At 39.0% G+C, this 24921-nt stretch overlaps 1 protein-coding gene across 5 annotated transcripts in view; it reads right to left on the bottom strand.

Annotated features, from left to right (window-relative positions):
• Window positions 1-766: 766 nt before the first annotated feature.
• TUBGCP5 (tubulin gamma complex component 5) overlaps window positions 767-24921 on the bottom strand; it is a 49781-nt gene continuing 25626 nt past the window's right edge. Inside the window, exons 7-23 of one of the 5 annotated variants that reach the window (XM_058542220.1) lie at window positions 24762-24879; window positions 24110-24199; window positions 23000-23093; window positions 22239-22485; window positions 20535-20737; window positions 19357-19472; window positions 17659-17927; window positions 16496-16694; window positions 15659-15847; window positions 14345-14527; window positions 8172-8256; window positions 7959-8079; window positions 7309-7487; window positions 5675-5800; window positions 5008-5096; window positions 2066-2166; window positions 767-1049 (exon numbers count right to left, since the gene is read on the bottom strand). In XM_058542220.1, coding sequence (XP_058398203.1) covers window positions 1003-1049; window positions 2066-2166; window positions 5008-5096; window positions 5675-5800; window positions 7309-7487; window positions 7959-8079; window positions 8172-8256; window positions 14345-14527; window positions 15659-15847; window positions 16496-16694; window positions 17659-17927; window positions 19357-19472; window positions 20535-20737; window positions 22239-22485; window positions 23000-23093; window positions 24110-24199; window positions 24762-24879 — 2456 coding nt within the window. In that variant the 3' untranslated portion in view covers window positions 767-1002. Of the gene's footprint in view, window positions 1050-2065; window positions 2167-5007; window positions 5097-5674; window positions 5801-7308; window positions 7488-7958; window positions 8080-8171; window positions 8257-14344; window positions 14528-15658; window positions 15848-16495; window positions 16695-17658; window positions 17928-19356; window positions 19473-20534; window positions 20738-22238; window positions 22486-22999; window positions 23094-24109; window positions 24200-24761; window positions 24880-24921 lie in introns of those variants that run through there. The other 4 variants (XM_058542222.1, XM_058542221.1, XR_009220091.1 and 1 more) reach the window with 4 other exon arrangements.

The raw sequence follows: 24921 nt of genomic DNA, 5'->3' as shown, positions 1-24921 counted from the left end.
AGAGTAAAGCCCCGGATCTGGGATGGCTCCCAGGAAGGGTTGTTCCTAGACTTTGCCATCTAATGCAGGAAATACTGATGCTGCAAAATGATTGGGATTGGGTCTGAGGGCAAGGGGGCCTGGTGCTCAGCTTTGAGGCTACTTGGAGTTCAGTGGCTGTTTTTTTAAAAATACGTAGTAAATACAGTGCTGAGTCATAAGTGCTAGAGACATGCCAAGATGTATACAAAGAAACTGTGGAAAAATTGAATGGTAAGCATAACTTTATTTTAGATATAACGTGTTAGCTCACAAAAATTGCTCAGAAATGTTGGCCCTAAGTAAAGTTGGCTTTTACATTTATTGATATTGATTGAAGCTATTTTCCATTTTGGAACTTCCCAGGCACATAAAAATACATTTTTCAGGGGCCAGCCCAGTGGTGTAGCGGTTAAGTTTGCACACTCTGCTTTGGTGGCCCAGGGTTTGCAGGTTCGGATCCCGGGCACAGACCTATGCACCGCTTATCAAGCCACGCTGTGGTGGCATCCCACATATAATGTGGAGGAGGGTGGGCACAGACGTTAGCCCAGGGCCAATCTTCCTCAGCAAAAAGAGGAGGACTGGCAACAGCTGCTAGCTCAGGGCTACTCTTCCTCACCGAAAAAAAGAAAAACAAAAACAAAAACGTTTTTCACACAGCCAAATCTAAGACAAACCTTTAGGGTACACAGCATGTAAAATTCTATATCAAAAACTTCTGTGACCAAGCAAAAAGAGAAGAAAAGAATTTAAAGTGCTTTATTTTTAATATCAATAATTACATTTTCAAAAATGATATAATTCACATTATCAATACCATAAATCTAGCGCTTACAGTAGGAAATATAAGTGTAAACAGCCTATATACACTTTGCATTATTAATACAATTTTATACACATGATTTCCACTTCTCACCTGCACGTGGTGGACATATATATGTATGAAGATTAAATCTGAGGTATTTATTACATTGAAGATATTTAACTCTGTTCCATGCCAGCCATGAGTGACAGTGCTAGAGATTCCACTGTGGGAAAAATAAAAATAAGGTTAAAAAAATAAGTTTAAAATGTCTGAATAAGGCTTTAATAAATTCAGAACTGAAAGTATTTAAAGACTTTTCTATTTCTAATTAAAATGCTGATTATTTTTAATGTATAATACAGATAATAATCTTTATTTATGAAGCACAAACTGAAAAAGTATGATTTATTTCTATTTCAGATCATTTTAATTTTGAAAACAAAAAATCTGGGCGATTCATTGAACAAATTACATTGGTCCCACATGTCATGAAATCATACTGGTCAGTTCATAACAGAATGCCATGTTCTAACCTATGAACGGAATCTACTTGCATAACAATCACCCAATGCAAAAATGGACAAATGCATCAATGCTTCCTCTAACACATTTCTAACAACATTTTTAAAAATGTTCAGCTACTCTTAATCAATATATCACAATTTGAATATGCAGAAATATGGAAAAGATTAACCCTGCATACTTTTCCAAGAAAAAGATGTACAAAGAGATACTATTTAGCTCTTTGTTTCTGCAGATTAAACAGCTCTCTTCTCCCTGTGACTCACCCTACAGACTCTGCCTGCGTCACACACTGTGTTCTAAACTGTCAGGCTTGCGTTTCCTTTGCAAGAGGCAGCCTTGGGAGTTTTTAAATTGCCAAAAAACCACCCTATCTTTTGAAAAGGAATCGTTACAAAGGTTACACATGATAGTAAAGTGCGACTGAAACCTGTTCTGCCATCTGCTTTATTCAGCAACAGTTCTAGAAACCCACTGGTAACAACTGACACGCCAGACAGCAAGACCTTTAGTCTCAGTGTCTTACATCTGATATTCACTTGTCCCACTGCTATTCTGAAAACACAGTTCAAAGCACGGCACAACTGCTGAGGGACCTTCCAGGTTCGAAATGGTGAAAAATTCTAATTCTTCATGAGATCAGTACCAAAACAATAACACGTAGACTTAGCTACAAGAAAATATAAAAGCGGTAATATTTTAACAGGGTGTACTCACGATGGGGAAAGGATCCTCTACAGACGGCTTTGTTTAAAATGGTTACAAGAAACATATGGCAGTTTTTAAAATCAGACTCCATTTTCTCTATAGATTCCATTCTAGGAAAGAAAGTAAATTGCAATTTAAGAAGTGCATTAGGGGTCAATAGGTAGGCTGCAAAATACCTTTGGAGTAATGTCAAATGTACTTCAATTTAATTATTTAGAATCCTAAGTCTAAAGATTATAAAGTAAAATATAAAATTTCCTGCCCTACTTTAAAATAAAAACTTGCCAAGAGTCTGAAGGAGAGGTTCATCAGGATAGAAAACTGCTGCTTCAGGACAGCACTGAGTCCTGGAGCTAGGATGACTGGGATATTCCCTTTTCCATTACATATGTCTATGTTTTTACTTTTCACAAGTATATCTTCTTTTTGAAATAAAGAACACATTAAAGATATAAAACCCTAAATTTTAAAATTATTAAAAAACTTTTTATTATGGGAAATCAAACATACACAAGAGACAACTACTCAGTGGACTTTCACATGCCCACACTCAGGCTCAGCAGTCATGCACCCCTGGGCAGCCCTACGTACACCCCAGCCCCACCACATTTAGAAACTAAACTAAAAAGCTTCTGCACAGTGAAGGAAACCATCAATAAAAAGAAAAGACAACCTAACAATTGGGAGAAGATATTTGCAAACCATATATCTGATAAGGGGTTAATATCTGAAATATATAAAGAACTCATACATCTCCACAACAAAAAAACAAGCAATGCAACTAAAAAAGGGGCAAAAGATCTGAACAGACATTTTTCCAAAGAAGATACACAGATGGCCAACAGGCACATGAAAAGATGTTCAACATCATTATAATTATCAGGGAAATGCAAACCAAAACTACAATGAGATATCACCTCACGCCCATCAGAATGGCTATAATTAACAAGACAGGAAACAACAAGTGTTGGAGATGACGTGGAGAGAAGGGAACTCTCATACACTGCTGGTGGGAGTGCAAACTGGTGCAGCCACTATGGAAAACAGCATGGAGATTCCTCAAAAAATTAAGACTAGAACTATCATACGATCCAGCTATTCCACTGCTGGTATTTATCCAAAGAACATGAAAACACCAATGTGTAAGGATACATGCACCCCTGGGTTCATTGCAGCATTATTCACAATAGCCAAGACTTGAAAGCAACCTAAGTGCCCATCAAGGGACGAATGGATAAAGAAGATGTGGTATATATACACAATGGAATACTACTCAGCCATAAGAAACGATGAAATCCAGCCATTTGTGACAACATGGATGGACACTGAGGGTATTATGCTAAGCGAAATAAGTCAGAGGGAGAAAGTCAAATACTGTATGATCTCACTCATAAGTAGAAGATAAAAACAACAACAAACAAACACAGAGAGACAGAGACTGGATTGGCGGTTACCAGAGGGGAAGGGGGGAGGGAGAAGGGCGAAAGGGGTGATTAGGCATGTGTGTGGTGATGGGTTGTAATTAGTCTTTGAGTGGTGAACATGATATAATCTGCACAGAAATCGAAATATAATGATGTACACCTGAAATTTATATAATGTTATAAACCAATGTTACCGCAATAAAAAAAATAAGAAAAATAAATAAAATAAAAAAAGCGAAAAAATATTACAAAAAAAAAAGCAAATGAGATATCACAGCATTTCACTCATAAATATTTCAGTGTGTACACATTAAAGATAAAGACTTTTTTTAAAACAAAGCCACAATGCCATTTGCTTAAAAATATTTAACAATGATTTTTTAGTATCATCAAATAATCTGTTCAAATTTCACACCGCTTTTGCAATTTTTCACTTCTCTTCTTTAAGTCTGAATCAAGATCAATTAATTTCCATAAATTGTGATGGTTGTTATGCCTAAGTCCTCCTCATCGCCTGCTTTTCTCTTACAATTTACTTGTTGAAGAAACTGAAGCAGTTCAATTTTAGCAAACTATATGCAGCAGTGTTGTTACTTTATCCTCCACCCCATAGAGACATGGACAGAGAAAAATGTTTTACACACTTTGAGATGGCAAAATGCAATTCTATTTTCATCCCCGCAATTATGAATTTTACCTACTGTCTTAGTTTCTTCATTCAGAGTATTTTGATACAGCCATAGGTGAAGATTTTAAATTAAATTTGCACTATAATGAACTCTCACTTCCTCACTAACACAGACTAAGAACAAGCTATTATTGCCACAGCCAGTCACCCAGGCTTGCACTTTTATTTCAGGGAAGTAATAGCAGCATTATCATTGCACTGATTTTATAAATAGGACAGGGACAAACTACTGAGCTGCACATTCAAGCTAACAGTAGAGGATGGTGCTCTAGAGAGAAGAGCAAGCTCCTTCTCACCTATCCGCTGACTGCAGGGCACCTGCCTTTCTATGTGACAGGTGAGAATAAACACTCTAAAAGTAAAGTACAACTTTGGACTATAATCTAGCATGATATGGAGAATTTGCTTTAAAATAATTCAGCAAGTATGTGGGTGTGGGCGGTGAACACAGAAGAGAAAGGCTGCTGGTAAGTGCTGAAGAGGGGTGATAGGCACCCGGGGTTTGTTTGCTGTTCTCTCTACCTCTGTCTATGTTTGAAGGTGTTCATAATAAAAATTTAACAAAATTTATAAAACAAAACATGAATGTAATCTAAGAATATTTCCTTGTCATAATTAAAAGACGTCAGATTTTCATTGTTTTACCAGTCAGAAAAGAATCGCACAATTCTTGATGCAGTCTAGTTTAGATGAATAAATGTGATTTTTCAGTTCTTTCCCTGAATATAAGTGATATGTGATGTATTGCCAAGATGGAAAAAAAGGCTCCTAGAATGAAGCCAGTTAAAAAGAAAGCTGAAATGGTCACAACACAGAGGTTCCACAGGCCACATACTTACCGCCAAGCCCCCAGGCCCGCCTGCCAGCCCTCCGCAAACATGAGAGCCAAGTTCAACACCTTCATGATGGCTTCCTTCACGAAGCTGACCTGGAGAGCAAAGCCATGGCTCTGTAACTATGCTTGGACACTGACACCAACACTTTTATGTAATTTAAATGAGTCACAGAAAAACCTCATCACTGCAATGACTGCCTTCTACGTAATAAGGAAGGGTGCGAGGCTCTGAACAGAGTGCACTTGGAATTGGGCCACACATCTACTGCACCTGCAATATAGGTAGGCAGTATTAGCAGCAGCGTCTGACAAATAGAGCAAGCAACGATTTCCTGGGATGGCCATTTAAATTCACCACTGAAATGGAGCTAGTAAGTCCGATGGCTGTAAAATGATTTAATCCTATGTATTCAGACTAAGCTGGATGCACTTCCTGACTAAAGCACTATTATTCCACAGCTGCAGATACAATTTTCCAATTGATCCAAGTGCAGTGCAGGGTGGGTGCAGACTGTCACAGTATGGTTCTCATCTGTTTCTCTCAGATATAATTTCTGGTAATATGGCACAAATTTATAACCTCATTTGATCTGGTTCTTCCTTAAAGAATATTCTGCAAAAAAGAAGCTTAATAAGTATACAATTCCAAAGCAGAGAGACATCTCATGTACCTTTTCTCTCAGCAAACATCGGTCATGGATGGTTGACAAATATCTATAGTGAATTTTAATCAACTGATCTAAATCCTTGGCTTCCTCGACTTGATGTTGAAACTCCAGCCCTGTACTGTGAAGAATCTTGGAAGAGAAAGATGAAAAGTTTAATCAGCAGACTTCTTCTTTGAGGACTTCTAGGCAAGACACAAAACTTTTTACCAACCTCTTCTACTCCTCTCAAATTCCTCCTTCAATAATTTCATCTGTAGAGTTTATAAAGTACGTTCTTTAAAGGCTGACATTCTTATCCTAGAATAATGGTGGGGCCAGTCTTTTAGGACACCTCCTTCACAGCGAATAAATGCCTCACTTTGAACTAACAGACTGTTCCTGGCAGGGAGGGGCAAATACATCAAACCATACTGACTTTTTAAAAACAAATTACCAGTTAAATTGAATTTATACTTTTTTTTGTGTGTGTGTGAAGAAGATCAGCCCTGAGCTAACATCCATGCTAATCCTTCTCTTTTTGCTGAGGAAGACCGGCTCTGAGCTAACATCTATTGCCAATCCTCCTCCTTTTTTTTTTTCCCCGCAAAGCCCCAGTAGATAGTTGTATGTCATAGCTGCACATCCTTCTAGTTGCTGTATGTGGGACGCGGCCTCAGCATGGCTGGAGAAGCGGTGTGTTGGTGCGCGCCCGGGATCCGAAGCCGGGCCGCCAGTAGCGGAGTGCGTGCACTTAACCACTAAGCCACGAGGCCGTCCCAAATTTATACATTTTCGTAAGTTCCACTGTTTGTATATTGGTCTTTCTTTAAAAGGAGCACAGATACATTGCAAATAGAAAACAAAAAACAAATTAAACAAATACTTAAACTCCTACCATTTACTCTCAACTATTAAAGGCTTAGGGCTGGCCCTCTGAAGGCCACTAACGCCTGGGAAGCAGAAAGTACCTCTGCTTTATGCGCCATGTCTAAAACAAAGGCTTCGAAGGCTCACTTCATCCAAACAAGATAGGTTTCAGAACTTATATGCCAGAATGACAGCAAATGAGGTTTTTTTAGCAACCATTTTAAACCTCAGATGAGTACTAGCCTCCAATAATACTGCTACTGTTCAAATATCTGAACTCCTCTTCCAGACTTCCTTCTAGATCTGGTTTTAAGATGTATATGAAAAGTAGTTTCATTTACTTTGTAATGAGTTGCTTCTTAAGAAAAAAAGTATATAGTCTGGCTGTATCTTCATCCTTACATACTACACTAGCCTGACAGATTCTGGCTGTTACTAAAAACTGAAGCCATTTTCCAGGGACAGCTCTGTCACCACTAATGAAATTTAAAGAACTATGCGGCAAGTTCTGAAGGCAATTCCAAAAGAGGAGCTCTGGAAGTGCCCGTCCCAAGGGCTCACTGGACAGGAGGGGCAGCAGTCTCAGGACACATGTGCTCTGGCATGTTTAAAAAAAATTCCCCCTGCTGCCATGTTATTTTATGATCAAATGTTTTGTATGTGCTCTCTTCACATTTATAGTCTACAAGTATTTTGTGGGCTCCTTTGTATTTATAAATATACCAGAAGTAACTCTCTATGATGAGCTGTATACAGGGTGACAGAACTTCGGCAGACGGACAGACACGAACCCTGGTCATGATGTAGTTGTGTAAGCTGTTCACAAAGTGCATGAGCTTCACCCTTAAGAGGAACATACGATGAATCTGCTGTCTTACTGGTTCCTTTTGTGGTCCAAACCTAGCAGCTGTGTCTTGTTCACATAAAAGTTCTTCTTTAAGTTGTGGTTTCTCAGCAGTACTAGCCAGTTCTGTAAAAGGTTGAAAGAGCAGAGAGTGTGGGAAGAGCATCTACTCAAACCCCACGCGCACACGGCACAGTCCACCCTGCAAAGGGCATTCAGCCCGGTGTGCAGCAGGGACTCACCTCCAGTGTGTCTGGAAGGTGAAGCAGTGAAAAGGTCCCCACATCACTTTGATTATCACTGTCATTAAAATGTAAATGCAAAGTCCCATTAACTTGTTATTAAAAATTTCTGCATATTCTATGAAGAATATTTTTCTGGCTAAATTCCTAATCAAGTTATTGTATTTCAGATTGACTGTAGTATAATTTCCTGGTATTTCATTCAGGGAAGTGAATTCTGATGTCTGTAAAACTGTGGCTATAAATACATGTCATTTGGGCACTTGCATATACACAAGAAATGACCAAAGATCACCACCTCTTTTTTTCAAGGCTAAAATTAAATTATAATTTATCTCTTGAAAACAAATCTTACCACCAAAGAGTAAAACATCCAGACTATATTTGGCCCACTTTATTTGCAATAAGAGAAGGAACACCTGATTATAAATTTTTTGACATTCCAAACTTATAACAATGTCCACAGGCCATGGGACCTATGAGAACAAAACAGAAAATGAGAGGAGAAAGTAACCTATTACTTGCACGAATAGAAAACAAGAGTCTTACAAAGAGAATCAAAACATACCTTGTAGCTCAGGGTCAGACCATCTAAAATATGAACAGGGAGTTTCTTCTTAGCTGTGTCAACATTTTCAAAAGATATGGATAGACTAGATAAAGAAATTTCAGTTTTAGTTTATGAAAGTACTATGTTCATATAAAAATGCTCTTTTAAAAAAACCTTTAGCATTTTAACATTTATTTTATTTACACCATATTCCAAAAAAGACATTGTATTTCATAAAAGGAATGCAAATATTCCAATAAAGGCATATTTTCTAGCATATATTCCAGAATAGGAATTTGGTTTTAGAAATAAGGAAGAGGGGCAAAGTTTTTAAGTAATGGGTTTAGCTACAAAAGAGAAGAGATACTTAAGTGTGGTAAATTAATTAGGAAAAAAAGACGAAGTCAGGGAAGAAGATACTATAGTTCCCTTTATCCACAGTTTTGCTGTCCTCAGTTTCAGTCACCTGCAGTCAACTGTGGTCCGAAAATATTAAATGGGTGAGAGAGAGACCACATTCACACAACTTTTATTACAGTATGTTATAATTGTTCTATTCTTTTAGTTATTGTTGTTAATCTCTTCCTGTGCCCAATTTATAAATTAAACTTTATCATAGGTATGTATGTATAGGAAAAAAAATAGTTTATATAGGGTTCAGTACTATCTGTGGTTTCAGGCACCCACTGGGGCTCTTGAAACATATCCTCTGCAGATAAGGGGGGACTATTGTATAACGGTAAGAGGCTGGGTGCTTAATTCTGGTAAAATTCAGGCAACAGGCTCAGAAGATGGACTCTCTGCTGAGAGTGGTGGAGAGGGACTGCTTTCCCCATCCTGGAGAGTGTGTGCGTGCAAGTGCATCGACGAGAATGGGGTCTGCTTTTTCTACGCTTTCCTAACACTGGTTTGAATGTGACTCTCAATACAAAGAAAGCAACCAATGTGGTGCCTGGAAATGTCCCTGTGCCAGGCACTACGTGGCACTTAAGTGTCCTCATTTACCCTCAGAGTAGTCCTGTAAGGGGACAGAGGAATTACGTAACTCTCCCACAGGTACAGAGGCACCAAGTGATGACGCCTGGATGCAGACCATGGAAGGTCTAAGTGTAAGGCAGAGACGGGGAGTCAGCCTTACAACCAGAGATGTAAAGAGTGGCATGTGATTTATGAATTAGCCTATTCATTCCATGTCACAGGCATGTTCTAGTCAGATTTTAGCTCATAAGTCTGTTACATGTGCATCCACTAAGTACTCAGTAGGCACCTACTGAAAACCTTGTCAGGCGCTGTGCTAAGTAGGTGAAAGAAAGTCGATTCCTTCTCCTCCTCCAGGGGCTCACAGCCCAGAGCAAACATGCAGAGTCACCCTCCTGTCACTGAGCAGATGCAGGTGCTGCAGCAAGCCAGGCCGAGCAGAGTTTTGTAGGAGAGCAGATCACTGCCAGGCCATGCAACTGGGGGAGCACGTAACTGGAGGAAGTGGGACACGTGAAGACTCCTGTGGGGGAGAGTACAGCTTTTGGGGACACCAGAAATATTCTGAATCCCTGAAATGTAAAGTGTGGTAGGAGAGAAAACATGATGTGTCTGTATGTGTGTGTACAAGAAATGAGGCTGGGAAAATGAGCCAGACAGTAAAAAGTTTTCTCTCTCATGAGAAGCAGCTCAGTCCCTCTGGTTATAAGGTGCCAACGGAGAGCCTGAGTATGAGTGGTGGTGGGAGTTGCTGGTTTATTGCAGTCACTCTGGTGGCCCTGTGGGGGTCAAGTGGAAGGCAGAGACGCTGAGGGACACAGAGAGGGTCGCGAGGCATCAGAGAGGAGCTCTCAAGTGAGCACTGAGAGGTAAGGGAGAACGTTATCGAGGAGGCAGAAGTGAGCAACCAGGGATGTGTGGGAGCTAGGAGAGAGGAAGGCATCTAGGGTGAGCCACAGACTGCCTTTGGGCACCGGGATGAACAGTGGTGCTGACTAGAAGAAACAAAGGGTGGTTTGGGATGAGACGACGATGAGCTCAGTTTTGGATACATGACATTCGAGTACAGTCATGAGGTACTGACTGTGCAGACACCTAGGCTAAAGGTACTGATTTACAGGTCATTAATGGTCGCTGAAGCCATCAACATGGAATACAAGTGCCCCAGGCAGGAGTGCTGAGGCAGGAGAGTGAGAAGCTACGCCAAGGGCAGGTGGAGGGCAAGGGGCCTGCAGGGAGGCTGCAGAAAGAGCAACAGGGACGTGGGAGGGGTGTAAGGCAGGGGACATTGGGGAGGGCAAGGGAACAGTGTTGGCCTTGACGCTGGAACCGAGGAGACTCCTGGGCCAGGACTCTGTGAACCTGAGGGCACAGACAGGCACCTAGAACACACAGAAGCTATAGCAGAAAGGGTCCCTGGGGGTGGCTCATTTGTCCTGAGTTAATTTGTGAATGGAATGCAATCTCAATAAAAATACCATCAAGGTTTTTGTTTTGGTGGAGCTTGTCAAGTTAATGATAATGTACATTTGGAAAAATAAATAAGCAAGAATGGCCAGGAAAACCCTATTATTAAAAAGAATGCTACCAGCACATGAATAAACAGATGGAACAATGAAACAGGATGGGAAAATCTACAAAGAGATTCAAGTACATATGAAAATTTAATGATAAAGGGGCATCTCAAATAAATGGGACAAAGATGGATTTTTATTAAAAGAAATAAATGATGGGAACCAACTAGTCATTTGGAAAAAGATAAAAATGGATCTATTTCTCATGTTTTTTAGCTGGATAAATTCCAAGTGGATCAATATCTAAATGTAAAAAAGTCCATCCAAGCACTAGAAGAAAAGATGAGTGAATTTCTTTAAAACTTGGAAGAGAGTAAAACTTTCTTAACTATGACTCAAAATCCAGAATAAGAGAAAAGATTGATACACTATAAAACTGAGAAACATCCACATGACAAAACAAAAACAAAAACTGTATCACAAGCAGAATAAAAAGACAAATGTCAAATTGGGAAACGCAGCTTCTACAGATGGAGAGGCTGAAGACCGGCAGCCTGACACTGACAGAAATGCAAAACAAACCCGTGGAAAGATGACTCAGTGCACTCATAATTAGAAAGACGTAAATTAAACTGCAGTGAGATACCATTTCTCACCATTAGACTGGCAAAAATCCAGAAGTCTGACAACATATTCTGTTGGTGAGGCTGTGCAGAAAGCCACTCTACACGTTGTTAGGAATTAGAAACGACACAGCCTTTATGAAGAGGAATTTGGTAACGGCTAGCAGAATTACACATGCATTACCCTTTTACCTGGCAATCCTATTCTAGGAATATACTCCAAAGTTATACAGGCAAAAGCACGGCGTGAAATGTGTAAGACTAGTCATTGCATACCTGCACCGCAAAAGAATAGAAACCCAAATGTCCACCAACAGGACAACTGTTTGAAAGAACACAGTGGGAAGCCAGTCAGCTGTAAAGGACTGAGGACAAGCTCTCTAGCTGCAAATGGAGTGGGTCTGGGATATATCAGTTATGTAAGAAAAATAAACCAGGTGTCGGAGAATACGCCCTGCACGCTACTTTTCATGTAACGTGATGAGGAAAAGGAATACACATACATATGTTTTTGGTTCTAAAAAATAAACACCAGAAGGATAAAACAAATCTAATAAAAATGGTTACCTATAGGGAGGGGAGAAAATGGGCAGGGACAGGAATACAAGGCATATCTCCCTAAAAGCACCTTTGTACTAGTGATTTTTTTGTTGTTGTTGTTAAAGATTTTATTTATTTATTTTCTCCCCCCAAAGCCCCAGTAGATAGTTGTATGTCATAGCTGCACATCCTTCTAGTTGCTGTATGTGGGATGCGGTCTCAGCGTGGCCGGAGAAGCGGTGTGTCGGTGTGCGCGTGGGATCCGAACCCTGGCCACCAGCAGCGGAGCGCACGCACTTAACCGCTAAGCCACGGAGCAGGCCCTGTACTAGTGATTTTAACTTAAGAAATATATACTGTCTTACGTAATTAAGAAACAAAGTTCAATCAAGAAAAGAAAAAAAAAAGCAATTTCTAAAAGTAGAAAAGAAACTAAAACAAATGAACTTGACCCTATATCAAGTTGGTGGCATAATCACACGGAGAATTATTTCAAGTGACCTTGAAATACAGGATTCTGATGACTTGAAAGTACAGGAAAACAATCACAAGCATGTTTTAAATTCTCAGTGGGCTTGTTGCTCTTATTGTTACTTTTTTAAAATTATTACCACTTACTGTGGAATAAAACTAGTAAGTATGTTAATGTGTTAGTAAGCACTCAAGGGAAGAGATACAAAGGAAAATCAAAGAAGTGAAATCCTGTAATCTTTAATATAAATTGGAAATATCTATATGAGCTTATGACTCATTTTTCTCTTTCTACTTATTTCCTAGCTCCGTCCACGGAGAGAGTCCAGAAGTAGCAACAGTTCAGTGCTGAGGAATACTCTGGCACCGAGATGGAGGGCTTTTTAACCCACCAAACAGACGGGACCAGTGCTCATGGGAGAGGCGCACAGGCCAGGCAGGAAGGGCACAGGATGAGCCTGGACATCCAGTCTTGAAAGCAGGGACACTCTCTGAGACTACTAGGGTCAAGTGAAGGGGTTCCCTCTGGGTAAAAATGGTACAGTCTGAGCAACAAAAAAAAGGATAACTGTAATAGACTGAAATATATTAAATATAACAAAATTCATGAGTTTCTGCTGATAATGAAAAACATAACCATCCCTGGCTCCTTCTGGGGGTTTCTGGGCACCAATTTCTTATTATGAAAAGAATCCAGCAGTTACCCTCCTTTTACTAACCACATAATCGATGAAAATTCTGCTCTTATGGAAGATTAAAAGTAATAAAAGAATGACATAGAAATAAAAGGAATAATCTACTAAGTAGTAGACTGTTGGTAACCTGGTATGGCTGAGGGGAGAGAATGCCTTACATGGCATGTAATGAATGCTAAGTATTATCATGACGACTTTTGCAGGACCACTAAGGTAGCCGAGAAAGGAAGCTGAGCAGGGATGTGGAACAGGAAAGAGGACAGCTAAACGGTGTGGAAGATGAGCCTCTGCTCCACAGAGATGTGGGGGCATCAACCCCCAGCCCTGGCCAGTCGCTCAGCAGGCAGATTGATGTGAGGAAACGGCTGGTTAGCTCCATGTCGGGGATAAGCTGATACAGGTTTCCCCCATGATCCAAAAGTTAGCTTTATGCCACTTAATTTTTACGAACAACCTATATTAGTACCTGGTTTTGCTAAGTGAAAGAAATCCAAAGAGGATGTTCGCTTTTATGAAAAAAGGCGAAAAGCAAAAACAGCGTTCAGCACTTGTTTTGCAGTGAGTCGTTACAGAGGCTGTGCCCCCCAGGAACAGCAAGGGCAGCGCCGCCAAGCTCCTTCCCTGGGAGCTACACTCAGCATCAAGCCGCCAGAGCTCTGAACTGTGTCTGTGAGCATCTGTGCTTTACCTCAATTTATTTTGGTAGGTTATTCTTGGGTCTGGAACACTCAACGTTTTTTCCCATATAAATTAACGGTAATTGCTTCTTCACTTCTCGCGATTTTGACTTATGAAAGGTTTCACAGGAAAGGTCTACTTTTGGATAGTGGGGGAAACCTGTATAACAGCGTGGAAACATGCAACTCTGCCCATTAAGTGATGGAATCTATTTCCCACCACTGAACCTGGGCTGGCCTGTCACTTGGTCTGACCAACCGAGAGTGGAGGTGAGGGTCTGTGAGGCCTGGAGCTCAGGCCTCAGCAGGCCCTGAGGGTTCTGCTCTCACTGTCTCGGAATGCTGCCTAAGACTACTGTGTAAGGAGGTCCTTACGTGCAGCTGGCTGGAGGGCGAGGCACGTGGAGCAGGGCAGTGCCACAGCCAGTGGCCGGCACGGACTCTAGTCTCGTGAGGGAGGCCGTCAGACTCTGAAAGTCTGCATGGTCTCATCTCATCAACTGCTTTCGCTCAGTGGGCAAGTCACTTAGCTACCTGCTGTCTCAGTTTTCTAATTTGTAAAATAATATTAGTGAAATTCATAGGGTTAATGTGAGGATTAAATAAGATAATAAATATAAAAATTCATAGAAGAGTTGTGGCACATGGATTATTTTATAATATTTGAAATAAAAGGTGGCTCCCATATTTTACCGTGAACTGTCTTCAGGATAACGTTGTCCTACTGCTTCTTGGAGCTGGACGTTAAGAAATGACACATTCTGCCAGGTTTCCTTTTCTCTTATTTTATCAAAAATTGATGTGTAGAAGTCATACATGGTATCTCCACCTTCCATTAAGAAAAAATTTCTCATCGCCTGCAAGTACTCGACCAACCTGAATGGAGAGAAAACTAAGTGACAGAAAGATCTTAAGCTCATCAGACAGGGTTCTGCATCAGTACCAGATTTTGCATGCTACCATTTTTAGTGAAAACAGATTTACATTCTACATTTACTAAAATCAGAAATACTAACACCTCTTAAAGAGATTTTTCATAAAAAAAATAGTATGTGTTTTACTTTAATAATCAGAAAGAAATAAATTATTTTTCTATAACATTGTAGAAAATTGGGCAAAGTCACAGAAGAGTAACAAAAAAAAGTTAATCCAAATCCTACCATTCATAGTGAATTTCCCCTGTTAATATTTGGGGTATTAATTTCCATTCTTTTTTCTACACATTTAAAAAAATATAGTTCCTGGGGCAGGCCCGGTGGTGCAAGCGGTTAAGTGCATGAGTTCCGCTGCGGCGGCCCGGGGTTCGCAGGTTTGGATCCCGGGCCCGCACCAACGCACCACTTGACAAGCCATGCTGTGGTGGCGTCCCATATAAAGTGGAGGAAGATGGGCATGGATGTTAGCCCAGGGCCAGTCTTCCTCAGCAAAAAAAAAAGAGGAGGATTGGCAGATGTTAGCTCAGGGCTGATCCTCCTCACCAAAAAAAAAAAAAAAATAGTTCCTACCATATTACATATCCTGCTTTTTAAGATTTAAGAACATTTTACAACTCTGTATAAACATAATTTGTATAAACTTTAAAAAGTTCATACATGATACTGATATGCCATATTTTAATATGGATACACCATAATTTAAAGAACCAGCCATCCATTACTAAGTAATTTCATGTTTTCCCCTCTGATAGCAAACTCTGTGATGGACATTTTTTGTGCAACAAGCTTTTTCTTTATTTCTTTTGGGATAGAGTCTCAGAAACAAACAACTGAAATTAAAACAAAGAATTAAATTTCACAATTTAAACAATTAAAACAAAGAATTAAATTTCACAACAGTTAAGAAAACATTGATGGTTAATCGAGTCTCTCAAAAGAAAACTGTTTATTGCATATCCATTTCCTACTCCAATAAAAATTAACTTGAAATGCAGGTTTTAAAATAATTTCAACTGTTCTTGAAGTACAATAAACTACTGATTACTTCCAAAGCTAAACCACTCCCTTATACCTGTAATCTTTTTTTAGAGTTTGCATGAGGTTTCCACAGCAATCTAGATACTGCTTGTCAATATGAGGATAGAGGCAAGATCTCAGCGTTAACTCAAAAGTCTGGCACGTCACAGATTCCGATGATCTATCCACACATATATCTCCACCAGCAAACTTCTCGTGAAAGTCACTCTGTTCCAAATACAATCTTTAAGATAAAAATGTGAGTCCATTTTTTTATGAATTGCTTTCAACAAAATTCCCTTAAATCAAAACTCCAGAGTCCCGTTTTTACCTTTAGTCTTAAAATTACCAACTATTACACAAACTTTCTTCCCCCAAAATTGTCCTTTAAGTAAACCAGTTGTTTCACTTCTGTCTTTTGTGTCAAGTACTGAGTAGGTCTTTCTAGCCATTAGGGCCACCGTCAGTGAATGATGGCCAACAGACAACAGGGCTTTGTGTAGGTATTAATGACTTATTTCATTGGGCTAAAAGTACATAAGGGCCAAGATGCATTTTAAGCAGGGGGAGGGTCTGACTCAATGTGTGTGTCTGAGGCCTGCCTGTGACCCAGCTTTTCCTGAGCATCTCCTGTATCAGCGACAGCACTCCCCCTGGGCATCGCGCACACGATAGATAGTCTGTGGACTTGCACAAACAACAAGGAGGACAAATTATACATCTGAAATAAGTGAAAACAATATCTTCTTTTATTTCATTCCTTAGGAAGGATAGGCTACAACGGTTTTTATTTTTAAGGCTGGGAAGCCCTACCTGGCAGGAATAAACAGTTACTAAACATGGCACAGATTCTGCCATTTCGATCATGGAAAATCTTGCAAGTGTGCATCACCTTGCAAAGTTAATTGCCAGCAGTGGATCATGAACGTCATCCAGTTCCAGATGCCTTTCAGCTATGGACTGCATCTTAATTAGGTTCTCTTTGGTCGCCTGCTGCTCAGCGAGGACTTGTGCAGTGGGATCTTCCCCGTGTCGAAGACGCGACTGTACAGATTCCAGAAAGAGGGTGTACAAGCTTTTTCTTTCTGCATCTGAAACAGAAAGAAATATGCAAGGTGAACTAATAACATTAAACTATATTAAGTAATTTTATCTTAATATGGCGTGGTCTTTTCCCCTTGGCCTATGAGGGTCTATCCCTGTTTCCTTACCTTTACGTTTAGTATAGCACAACTAAACATTTTACATCCTCTGTTACACAACTGCAAAGTTCATGGTTAAATAGTCAAAGTACAAGCTAATTTTTTCTGAACAGAGTAATATCCTAAGCAGGATGCTGGAAAGTTAAGTTACCACCGTACTGAATAGCACTATGATCAGACTAACAGGAATCATAATTTCACTGGAAAAAACACTTCTGACAGTGGCCCTGGAAAGCTCACTACATTTTATTACTTGGTCAAAAAAGAAATATTCCATAAAGTGAAAATATTATTTAAAGTAGATACAATAATACAAAATGATTAATGTAACATTAAGGTGATTCACAAACAAAACAACTAAGGTCACATCTCTCTCTCATCTTTTTAGTCAGTTGATAAAACTTTAAATATATTGCTTAAATTGCAACAAAAAAGACCAGAAATTATATCAAGATTTTCTCAAAATCTATGTTCAAGTCTGAACTGCTCATCAACAAATTCCTATCTGCCAGGGTTCATGGCCCTCAACAGCTAAATGCTGTACTGCATTAAGAAATGCCAGAAAATTATTTTTTAAAGGACCAGTCCTAAGGAATCAAGAGTAAGGAAAATGCATGTGGAACTTACATCACTGCCTTTCAAACTTAGTGCTGAAAGTTTCCAATGAGGACAATCTTTTTTTAATCAGGAGCAGCATGATCTACTGATTTGATCATGGTGATAGTTTCCATTAAAATAAAAGGTTTTGATAATTTTCAAACTAAAAAATAATGATGTATCTCAGGATGATGATAGTGAAGAGAGAGCAGTGGCCCCAAGCCTGATGGAGACACATGAGGAAGGGACTCACTACCTCTGGCTGTGGCCTGGCACGTGGTGCTCTCCGCACACTGCAGGTTCTTCAGCAGCTGCATCGACTTGCCAGCCATTATGATCTGCTTAAGGACAGGTTTGAGGAAGGACACCATGGTGTGCTGCCTGCTGGAGGGCCCCTGGTCACTGCCAGAACTTGCACTGGCGTTATCACTCATTTTTTCTTCATTTTCTGTCTTTTCCGACACACTGTATAGTGTATAAGTTGCATACCAAAAGTCTCTGTGATTTACTGGAACATTTTTGTTTCTATAGAGATGCAAAAGAATTTGAAACTTTAACTTTTTTTCCTTAAAAACAACAGTATATCTGTTCTAGCTTAGGAATGTTGTCCAGACATTCCAAAATACAGTAATATCAATTATTAGTAAAACAAAGCAATCTTCAGACAAAATGGGCAGGGGTTTTATCTGACTTCAGTTTAACATAGAAAAGCAGATAAATACTCTGAATGACATATGTAAAATTTAACTAAGTAGTAAGTTTCCCAAATTGGAATTAAACAAAACAATTAATTTGGTCTTCTTTGGAGGCAGAATAAAAGTTTATCCATTTGCCTTCTCCTATGAAAGTAATCTCCAGACTTCCACATCTTTTTACCCACAGATTCTCTGCTTTTTTTTTTTTGCCCTGAGGAAGATTCACCCAGAGCTAATATTTGTGCCAATCTTCCTCTATTCTATATGTGGGTCGCTGCCACAGCATGGCTTAACAAGTGGTGTAGGTCTGCACCTGGGATCCTAACCCACAAACCCTGGCCACCGAGGTGGAGTGCGCTGGACTTACCCACTACACCACGGGGCCAGCGCCTCCCCACACAGATTCTTAACTGAGCAGTTGTTAACAACAAAACGATGGCCACTTATCACTCTCTAAGAACACTCAGAATCCCCTTTTTACAAAAATTCTCATGTGAGATAGATGAAACAGGATATAATGACAGACGCAAGATTTAGTTGAGAGGCCAGCTCAATTATATGAGCACTGGGTAAACAGGGTTACCTTTCCAGAGCTCTAAGGACTTAAAGTTATCCTTGAGTTAAATGGATCGCTCTCAATAAAAACCTACATCTAAACAGAGTGCACAACTTAAAACTGAGTTAAGTAAGAGAGTGCAAACAGTTCTATATTGCAGTTTCTATGATTCTGTTCAGAACAATCAATTAACTGAAGGGGAATCATAAGTGGATTAAGATTTTTCCTTAACTGTTTTATTAAATATTATACTAAGAAGGGAAAAAAGAGTATCTATTTTGGAGAAACAAATACATTAGAGGCATATTCTGTACTATTTTCATTCATATCTTTTATCATATTGATAATTTATAATGGGAATAGTTGAAGCCATTTGATATCACCTAAATTCATTTTATGGGGAGCAGTGCACCTTTTACCAGACCAGCCCACCATAAACACACTGTCATTCAAAAATATAATTTGCTAAGCAAAGCTGTAAACTGACATGAAACTTGGAAAAAGACAATTTGTGGCTGGTACCTGACGTCTTCTATAAAAATGCAATAGAACCTGCGTATGGTGGCCACACAGCTCTGCCATTTGAACCGCTCTCCCTCAGTACCACCAGAAACTACTGAAAGTGCACAATCTCCCTGTGAGAGAAAAAGGGGTAAAACCAGGGCCCAGTGTGCCTCCTGCACTGTGTGTCGCTGGCCCACACCTCTGGATGATGAACTCCTTGGCGCAGTCGCATAGATGCCCGTGTGCAATCCACTCGTCGACGGTCTGCAGGTAGGGCCGCACTGTCTCCACCCAGAGAGAGAAGAGCAGGGAGACCTGCGAGAGAGCATGCACAGGTCACTCAGATCTCTCTCATCTCTGGACAAAACGAGGTTTGAACATTTTTGAAACACCTTTTAAAGGGTTTTTTGAAACAAGGTAATAAATTAAAAATCTAAAACATGCTATAAAATCCTTATGAAAAACTCACCTAAATATGAGCTAACCACATTGTCTGTAGTCCATACCAGAACCCTCTTGAAGTGAAAGTTAACCAGGGACAACAGTTCTACCCTGGGCAGTCTAAACCAGGATATCGTTACCCCTATCTAAATAGCGCTACTAGCAAAATGTCCATGAAGAATGAGGAAATGATTTCATTCCACTGTAGTTCCCAACAGGAAAAAAATGCATAGCTGAAAGAAATCAACCTTCTTTATATTAAAGTGCAGTACCTAAATGGTGAGAAACAGTTACACCAACAAACTGGGAAACACACCTAAAATAGGTACCAAAAAAACCTGCAGCTTTCTAGATTACAGATTCTAGTTAGGTTGGTATTTTTTTAAATTGTGGTAAAAAAATACGTAACATAAAATATACTACCTTAAACATTTTTAAGTGTACAGTTTAGTAGTGTTAAGTGTATTCACATTGTTGTAAAAAATGACTTCCAGAACTTTTTCATGCTGCAAAACTGAAACTCTGTATACATTAAATATCTCCCCTTTTCTCCTCTCCCCACTGCCATTGTAACTACCATTCTACTTTGTTCATATGAATTTGACTACTCTAGACACCTCGTATAATAGATTTGTATTTTTATTTAAGAAGGAGTTATTGCAAATATCTATATAAGTCAGCTAGGTATTTTTCACATCTTGCTTTTATGTTTTGCTTTGTCCTTGCCTCATCCTTCTGGTGATCTTGGAAATTATAGCTGAAAAGCCAGTTTCCTGCAGCCTCGAATTTAGAAGCTAATTTAAAAACTCTGAACAACTGTCTGACACACCATGATTTAAGCATCACTTTTACAAAGAGCTATGAAAGGCTTTCCACCACTCCTTTGGCTGAGCGAGAAGAGTCACATATTTTAGACTAGACAAGGGTCCCACATACGGTTTGCTCAGAGGCTTCTCCAACATTGTCATATTCCAGAATGGCCTTGTACAGTGTGTTGAGCAGGTGAGATGCCCGAACAACATTTCGAGTGTCAGGTGGAACTTCTGCTACTCCAGTACTAAACACTTTGTGTAGAACCTTGAGCTGAGCCAGTCGGGGTGACAACTTGTCTACCACTATTGCAAGAGTTACTGTAGTATCTGCAAATGCCAAGAAATTAAACTCATTAGCAAGGAAAAATATCTGCATTCAAAATGTGATATAAATGCTAACCCACTAATAGAAAGGCATGGCAAACTGGAGGGTGGTAGGTTTTAATCTCATATCACAAGGAACTAATTACCCTAAAGAAAGAACTCCCTAAAGAACGAAAGGACAACTCAGGGGAAAAATAATGTATAAATGAACTGACAGTTCACAGAAAAGGAAATATAAGTGATTCTTAAACATATAGAAAGACACTCAACCTCACTTATAATAAAAGAATGCAAATTAAAACTACATAGGCAAATAAAAAACAGACTACAAGGGGCTACTGTTTGTGGGGGGTGGTTATTAAAAAGAGGTGACAAGAGCCAGTTCCTTCATCAGGACGGCACAGCTCTGAATCCTGAACATGGAGGTGGCTATACGCATCCACATGTGATAAAACGTCACAGAACTATACACAAAGATATCACTCCCCTCCCCCAAAAAACCACACACCTGCAAAACTGGTGAAACCCATGTCAGGTCTGCAGACTAGTTAACATATTATGCCAATGCCAACTTCCAGTTTTGATAATGTACTATAATTATATAAGGTATCACCCAACTTGGGGGAAGTTGGGTGATAGCAACATGGGACTTTTTTGTACTATTTTTTGCAGTAGTTGTAAATAACAGTTAAGGGAGAAAAAAACCTACATTGGGTTACCATTTTACACTTATCACACTGGTGGAGACCACAAAGTTTGATAACACAATATGGGCAAGAGCATGAGGAAACAGGTCTTCATATACATTCCTGGCAAGACGTAAAGTCATTTATCTGCACTTCTGTGGAGAACAATGCAGCAAAATTTATCAAAATCATACATGTCATCACATACTCTTTGACCTAGCAAGTCCACTGTTAAGAATTTATGCAATAGGATAACTTGCTGTACACACGTACAATTACTTACATGTCTTACCACTGCAGCACTGTTGACAACAGCAAGAGATCACAAACAACCTAACTGTCCATCGAAAGGAGAGTGGTCTATGGTATACCCATACAACAAACACCCAACTTGTAAAAAATAATGAGGAGGCTCTTTACATACTTGTATGGTATAATCCTCAAAATTTAAATCAGAAAACAGTTTGACGAGAGCAGTTAATAGACTACTAGGCATGCATATATGAATATGCATTGCTTGTATAAGTCTAAGTTATTTCTGGACGGATGCAGAACAAACTGATGACTTGGTTGCCTCTGGGCTGGGGAACTGGTGCAGGAGGAAGAATTTTCACTGTAAATCTTTTTGTACTGTTTGGATTTTTAGAGATATGAATGGCTTAAAAATATAAATTTAAAATAATTAAAAAAATGAATGTAGTCATAAGAATTACTCATTTGCCATGTAATTTTCAAACCTTATATCAATTAATAACCTAAATGGCATTCAAAATACAAGTTATGCATCTTATGAGTAAAAGCGAAAAACATTTAAATACCATTATTGATGATACACTTCTCAATTTCTGTGAGTTCCTCTTTAAAACTAATGAAGTATTTGTACAGGGCCCACATGAAAGCCTGGTATGTCCTAAAGGGAGCTTCAGTCGACTTCTTAGGAACGGAACCATTCCCAGGTAACACGCTTTCAGAGCTGTGCCCCATGACTTCATCGATGAACTCCTGGAGTCGAAACACAACCTGGCCATACGCGGCTATTTGTTCCAGCACTGAACGTAAACAGCTCTACAAGAGAAGCAAAGGGCAGTTACTTAAGTCAGTCTCCTGGAAGCATTCAAATTCATATCCCCTCACTGTAAAATATTTTTTTTGTGACTGTTTTAAACAGTATGCTTAGAAGAAGACAAAGTAATAAAACAAATACTTAGTTTTGTATTCAAAGGAAATAGTGTTAAGCATTAATTTCTACAGAATACAGAAATGTGGCTTATACTTTTTAAAACACATATAAGATAAATGTACTACAGGCAAAACATTACAGTATATATACTTTCCCAATACAGAATGACAGAAATAAAAATAAACACAAATCAAAACTAAACATGAACATCACAAACAATATTAAAGAATTCTCTAAGTACTGTAAAGATGCACAACTTAATTTTGCCTTTTGGATCTTAAATATATTTAGCAGTTAATTTTAATATTGCAAAATGGTCTATAGTTATATAACCACCATTATATTTATAAAATAAATCCTCTTATTTAATTATAACTACAATAAATACAAATAACTTACATGTGTCAAATGAGTTACTATAATATTGTTTCTCACAGTTATCTTCCCATCTATCAACTGAAATATAAAGAGCTTTTTTACTCCTGAAAGTAACCTGAAATGAAAAAATGATGAATGTACTTTAAAAGTCTAGAAAAATATTCACTACAGTAATGCCTAAGACATTTTAAGGAAAGATTCAGAAGCAGGGGAGGCAAAGAGGTCAGATAATTAGAGAACAGAAGACATGAATCTTTTTATCTGAATACCTTAAGACAAAATATTTCTATATCATCTTAGAGACAAGGCCAAAACAGTGTGTCCAAGCATCTCCTCCCATATGTGATGGTCCAAACAGATCTTCCCATTTTCTTTTCTTTTTTCTTTTTCTTGTGAGGAAGATCAGCCCTGAGCTAACATCCATGCCAATCCTCCTCTTTTTGCTGAGGAAGACTGGCCCTGAGCTAACATCTGTGCCCATCTTCCTCCACTTTACGTGGGACGCCACCAAAGCGTGGCCTGACAAGCAGTGCATCGGTGCACACCCCGGACTCGAACCCGGGCCACCAGCAGCAGAGCGCGCGCACTTAACCGCTACGCCACGGGGCTGGCCCCTTCCCATTTTCAAGAATGCCAATATTACACTTTATGGCAGAGAGGATCAGAACCTGGAAATCTCAGTAGTAACAGCACTACATGCTGCATTTCTCATTTTCATTTCTGTGCGAACATAATCTAAATTCTTAGATTCCTGGTTTCCAGGTACGAAGCACAGGCTAACTCTCATTAATATGCTGTCTATTACAAGCAGGAAGCAGCAAACCAGGAACCCTGCTTTGCACTCAGATATTAAAAAAATGATGGTCTAATCTAATTAAATCATATACTTAGTTATTTAAAATGGAAAAGAAGTAAATAAATCAAAACGTTACAATCTCCATGGTTGCACCCGAAGTTTGGGCCTCCCAATCCAAGTTTAGGTGCGCACTGGGAATAGTTTTCAGTTCATACCTAACGGCCTGTTTCTAGTTTGCATGTGAAAAACTCCTGAACACTTTTCATTAAAAAACCAAAATTCTGCTTCTCAGTAGTAAAGTCTTCTAGATGATTAATTAGGTGTATAGATCTTACCATAAAGTTTCCCGAATAACCTGAGTCTCAGTAACAAAAACTCTGTCATCTGGAACATATAACGGGTCACTGCTATACAAGTGTTGGTCCCTATTAGAGAACAAACATCAAATGTCAATGAAAAGGTTTCTCATTAAGTAAAATTACTTGTCTCAAAGAATATATGCAACTTAGTGGTAATTTAACCAGTAGTCAATAAGCAAATAAACATAACATTATGCTTTAAATGCTCTCCCATGTTCATTTTCACAAGTCCACTGAAATACTCTCAAAGAAGCACTTTAAGAGCAACTCCTATTATTATGTTTATTGCTGATTTAGGCAAATGTTTCAAACTATGTATTGTTGTTTTTGGGAAAAGAGTATCTATTTTTTGCAATAAACGCACTAAAATCGAAATCAAATAAATGGCCTAATATATACCAATCCATTCACTTTGAAAATAACAGCTCAAAAGACAGATTATAATTAAATAATTTCATTCTAAAAATAATATTTAAATAATTAAATCCAGTGTTCAATTAGAATTGTTAAAAAAAAAACAAGTTTAAATTTCAGGGAAGTACTCGATTTAAATTGCACATCAAAACTAAATAGTAAACCATCAAAGTTTCTTCTATCAACACATTAAATGAAAAATTTAGCTTCTTACCAGACGGCTGCTAGATTGGAGTGCAAATGTAAACTATGAGGGAACCTCGAGGACCGGGCTGTCCAGTACTGACGGACCACATGCTGTTCTAGCCAGCTTCGGGCATCCGGTTCATCTACTGGAAGGAAATTTAATAAGTTTAAGTTATAAGAGTTAACAA

The sequence above is a fragment of the Diceros bicornis genome, chromosome 5, assembly GCF_020826845.1.
Source record: "Diceros bicornis minor isolate mBicDic1 chromosome 5, mDicBic1.mat.cur, whole genome shotgun sequence".
In the NCBI taxonomy this organism is placed as follows: domain Eukaryota; kingdom Metazoa; phylum Chordata; class Mammalia; order Perissodactyla; family Rhinocerotidae; genus Diceros; species Diceros bicornis.
This window is presented reverse-complemented; position numbering and strand designations above follow the sequence as displayed.